The sequence below is a fragment of the Sabethes cyaneus genome, chromosome 2 (assembly GCF_943734655.1).
Source record: "Sabethes cyaneus chromosome 2, idSabCyanKW18_F2, whole genome shotgun sequence".
NCBI lineage: Eukaryota > Metazoa > Arthropoda > Insecta > Diptera > Culicidae > Sabethes > Sabethes cyaneus.
Genome location: NC_071354.1, coordinates 193,388,682 through 193,394,080, shown reverse-complemented (window position 1 = coordinate 193,394,080; position 5,399 = coordinate 193,388,682). Strand labels below are relative to the sequence as shown.

General features: G+C 43.0%; 1 protein-coding gene across 1 annotated transcript; it reads right to left on the bottom strand.

Moving 5' to 3' along the window:
- Positions 1-3,139: 3,139 nt before the first annotated feature.
- On the bottom strand, positions 3,140-4,478 carry LOC128736485 (chitinase-3-like protein 1). Its single transcript, XM_053830970.1, has 4 exons — positions 4,412-4,478; positions 3,506-4,353; positions 3,331-3,450; positions 3,140-3,265 (listed from the first exon to the last, which is right to left on the bottom strand). The coding sequence occupies exons 1-4, from the start codon at positions 4,476-4,478 to the stop codon at positions 3,140-3,142; spliced, it is 1,161 nt and encodes a 386-aa protein (XP_053686945.1).
- Between the last annotated feature and the right edge of the window lie 921 nt (positions 4,479-5,399).

Here is a 5,399-nt window from a genome sequence, read left to right as displayed (position 1 = left end):
GGTAAACATTTGATCCGTCGTGGAGCGACCCTCACGAAAAACAGCTTGGTACTCGCCGACGAAGGACTCCGCTAACGGTCTCAGTCTGCAGAATAGGATACAGGAAAGCACCTTGTAGGCAGAATTGAGCAATGTAATTCCTCGATAGTTTTTATACTCCAGTCGATGTCCCTTTTTGAAAATTGGGCAAATTAGGCCATGCAACCACTCCTCCGGCATTTGTTCTTCCTCCCAGATCCTGACAATGATCCGGTGGCTTGATTCGTACAGCCGCTCGCTCCCCGCTCTTAGAAGTTCAGCCGGGATACCGTCCTTCCCAGCAGCCTTACCGTTTTTCAGCTCACTGATTGCGTTTTTAACCTCCTCTTGTGTTGGTGGCTCCACAGCTTGACCATCGCTTACAATTCCTATCCTGTTCCTGCTGATCTCCGCATTTACCTCTCCATTCAATAGTGTCTGGAAGTGCTCCTTCTACCTGGCTGCTACCGCCGTTTTGCCGATAAGCAGATTGCCAGCACTATCATTGCACATCACGGGCATGACAAAATTCCTGCATTTCACCGTTTTATAGAAACTCCGTATGTCGTTGCTGGCGTATCGCTCCTCTGCGCCGGCCAGCACGTGCTTCTCGTACTCGCGTTTCTTTAGATGATGGATTCTTTTTTCCGCAGCTCTAGTCTCTCTGTATCTCTCTCTGTTTTGACGCGTTGTCGTAGTGAGCATGCGACTCCTGGCCAGGTTCTTTTCATCTGTCACTCTCTGGCAGTCGGCATCGAACCAGCTGTCTTCCACGCGTCATGCGTACCACCTCTCTCGCAGCTGTTTCGATGGCACGATGGATGTTCCTCCACAGCCCATTTATATCTTCTCCTTCTACCTGCTGTTCTTCGATTCGTTGGTCAAGCTTCCTGGCGTACTCCGCTGCTACGCCGTCTGACGTTAACCGCTGGATGTTGAAACGCAGCGTCCTCTCAGTGCGAGCTTTCGCCGTGTTCGACAGCCTAGAGCGAATCTTACTCACTACGAGACAGTGGTCAGAGTCGATATTTGGTCCCCGAAAAGACCGTACATCGATAATATCCGAAAAGTGACGACCGTCAATCAAGACATGATCGATCTGAGGGCTGGAGGCATCCATCCAGGTGTGTTTCCGAATATTCAAACGTGGAAAGTAGGTGCTACAGATGCTCCCTCTCTCCGGAATTTGGCCACCGAACTTCCTGAACAGCAGCAATCTCCACTCCGAGTTGATGCAGCTCACGAGCAAGCAAGCCAGCCCGTGCCGGTTCATGGAGGGTGCGGACATTCCAGGTACCAAGTTTCCAATCATTATCCCTTAATCGTTTCCTTGTCCCTTGCCGTGTCCTATACCGATTATTCCGTCCTGAATTTCTTTGTTCGTTGTTCGTGGTAATTGAGTTTTCGGTATACTACCTCACCGGGGTCGCGATACCTACATCCCGCTGATGGGTCTGCCATCTTAGGTATAGCTTGCGGGATACAGCATTTCATATTCAGCCGCCCGTTACAAGACAGACGCTGTGTGAGCCGCCCCTCACCTGGAGAACAGGCGCTCTAGTTCGCACCTCCTAGCTTAGCTGCTTCAGTAGGTACATGAAGCATTTCCGGGTAAGGCCATCGACCGTCATCATTTGACATAGATCTGCGTGGAGGCGCCAGGTGGGAGCTTGAGAGAGCCTATGTTTGACACTCCAATACTAACTAACAATACTTAGCAATACTAACGAGCATTTTATTCTGATGTGTTCAAAGTTTGAGACTGTTCTAAGTTTGAATCTGAACGGTAAATAGGTCTCAGATTACTTTTATTGATAAAGCATGATATACATCAAACTTAAATATTAGGAAATAACAAATTTTACATTATGTGTCATAATAACTGTTGATATTTGCAATAATTTCTATCGAATAGAACGGGAATAGGCAATGACGTCGAAGCAGCAATAGACCCTAAATTAGAATTATTCACAAAGTATGACCGTTTCCTCCGTGTAATTTAAAACACAATGATGCTCCACCGAAAAAAGCAAAGAGCGAACTTGGAAACTGAAAGATTGTTGTTATTATGGGAAAAAAGCACATTACATGTAGAAATTCGCTGCGCGCTCTCCCATGTTCGCTCTTAGATGGCACCACTATGGTAAAGCGTTTGAACGCTTAAAAATTGAATACCAAAGCTTTCGTTCCAATTAAATTTAGACATCGTAGAATGAAAATCTATGTTTAGAGGTAAACTATTGTGCGTTGAATATTCGGGAAATTTCCCCATAATAAACTTATGTCTGCAATTTTTGGGATTTTGGTGGGATTAACTTGGAATGTTTTTCCTTAAAAATTCAAATACTATAACCCGGTTGTTACCCATGATTATACTTAAAATAGATTCATTTTTCGCAACATTAAATTAAGTTATCTTGATGTTTCAAAGTCAGTGGCGTACACCGTCTAATCTAATCGAAGAAAGAATCAACCTGATGTGAACGTAAACAGTCCGGTCTCGATCCCGGTCAACACGGGCGGCGGTAAACACATTCACCGATCGAGCACGACCGCACCAGTAAAGAAACGCACAGCATCCGCACCTTGAGCAAACCAAATATTCGTCAAAATATAAAAATAAAATCCGAGGAACGCCAGGTGTTTGGAAATGAACGTTGCAAAACGAAGCCGATTTTTCTACTCGCTTCGAATGCGCATACCGCCTGAAGATGGTATCATGAATCGGAACGAGCGAAGAAAGTGGTTTCTTCGGTGCGGTGAAATATTTTGCCAATTTACTGGAAAATATTACATACAACTGAACCGAGGGGGATGGCTATTTTAAATAGCTACTCAGTAAAATTGTGAAGAAAAAATCACCACTGTCAAGTATAATCATGATTAGCTTATTCGGGTAAAAATAATATATGTGTAACTGTAAACAATTTATTACTCATAATTGAAGGTATGCAAACAACTCGTAAATCTTGATTCACTCTAATTATCAGTAGGGTGACATTTTGCGATGCTGTCCTCTGATACAAAAATTTTGCCAAAACAATAATATCAATCAAGGTTTCATATCGGTGAATTTAAAAAACAAAGCTGCCAAGAATCAATCCAAGGTGTTTGCACCCACCTATTGGAAGCATTGTCGGATGGTACTCATTATTGGATTAATCGATCCACAGTAACCGTGGAAATCATCCTGTTCAATTGACCAGACCATTGCTCCAGCTAAGCCATGCTCGTGAACATAACCGCACTAAAATTAATATCAAATGTATTAAACAATTTCTTGTATATTTTTTCTACGGTTATCAACCCTACCTTAATCCAAGTTGTATCGACGTCATCGTAGCCAATCCATTGATCCCCCGACACACCGAATGGAATCTTCTGGTTGTCTTCCCAATGACGAACCCATTTTCTTGTGAAGAAAGGACATATCTATGGGCGAAAAAATTGTGTATGCTCACAGCCCTAATACATTCGACAAACTTACCTCAAAATAAGCCAACGATCCAGGTTCCTCCGTGTACGATCCAGCTAAACCTGGACCACTAGAAGCAGCACGCAGCCAATAATTCCACGAATCTTGCAACGTAAACGTTCTACCGTAGATGGGAATTCCTAGGATCAACTTATTGGCCGGTGCTCCCTGCGATAGCCAATACATCACACTATGATGCACATTTAGAGTTCTCTGAAAATCATTGGCATCCGATGGGCCAGCAAAGAGCGGTGCATTGTGACCGGTGAAATCGTTCCACGGACCATTGTAGTCGTAAGTCATCAAATTGATGAAATCCAGATGTTGTGATATGCCCGGTATATCATAGGATATTTCCGCCAGATGCTGAGGAGCTCCAACAGCTGCCGTTAGCATGAGACCACTCGCGGAAAGTACTTGCCGAAGATCGGCAAGCATGTGCACGAAATTGGCCCTGTCATTAACAGGATCACCTCCTCGCTGTCCCGGGTACTCCCAGTCCATATCGATCCCGTCGAATCCATGCTGCAAGCAAAAATCCCTTGCCGATTCAGCAAATCGCCACCGCAAATCTGGATTGGCAGCAACGCGAGAAAACGTTTCCGAGCCCACACTATATCCACCAATGGCAGCTAAAGTTTTAAGGTTCGGATTTCTGTTTTTGAGCTCATTGAATTTTCGAAAGTTTTCCAAGTCAATGTCCAACCAATAATCCAGTATCGCGACGGTTCCATCTTCGTTGATTCCGAGGAAAGAATAGATGACGTGAGTGCACAACCAAGGATCAATGTTCTCCACCGTGAATTGGCCACGCCCGGAGCGGTAATGGGCCCAACTCCCATAGTAACACAGCAAGGGCTCTGTAAATTATTTGAAAATGTAGCCTTTTTCAGTTTCAAAACGGATCCTTAAGCTTACTTTGCGCAGTTGTAATGCACAACAATCCCAGCAGGGTACACGCCGCTAACAAGTATTTAATATTCATCGCCAGGCAAAACAATGGAATCGACTAAATGCCAATTTCTTTTCGAGCTTGCTTTTATCGGCCAGTAATTCCATCTCACAATCAATTGTCAAAATTGTACGTTTGGTAGATTCCGGAATGCTCTATTCACTCTCTATCAGTAGCAACTGATAAGCTGACCCCTGGTTGAGGTATTAACCAATCGGGTTACGTGATAAAAAAAACCATGTTTAATCAGTTTTAAATTACATTATATTCAATATTGAATCAGTATTTGCAAATTCGTCCATAACAGAATGCCAGCATATTGTGTGAACCCAATTGCCATTATGTACACGCTGGTAGTATTTTCTTATCACCAAACGTCTAATTTATACAGTCTTCGATACCAGAAATGAAGATTGAGATAATGTTAAAGTAGGCATTGAGCCAACGCCATTGAGCAAAAAACATTGGCAACAATTTGCGATTACGAGTCTAGTAGTTTCAGACATACTGACTCCAAAGTGCTGCGATCTTTTTGATAAACAATCGACCAGACTAACTTGCATTATCTCAATTTTTTATCTGCTGCTTGGACTAAGTTTAAAAGTTGAAGACAATAAATATTATTAGAGTATAATTTTATTTGATTTATTTTTCATTTTTCAATGTATCAGACATACATTACATACATACAACCTTACTGTATACCGTCGACCTTTACTCGAACGTTTCTCCGAACATGACCTTCGCACCAACGATCTACAAAATGACAAATGATCAAAATTATACATTCTTTTTTGCTCATAGTTATGACAGACAAATTCCATTTTCGCTTGATTCCCTTCTCATCACTTGCAGATCTTATTTTCTTTGTGCTCCTCCTCTGGCAGCCTTGAACAGCTGGTTTCCATTGTACTCATGGGCATGGGCTACTCGTCGCTAATTCGTCGAGCGTCT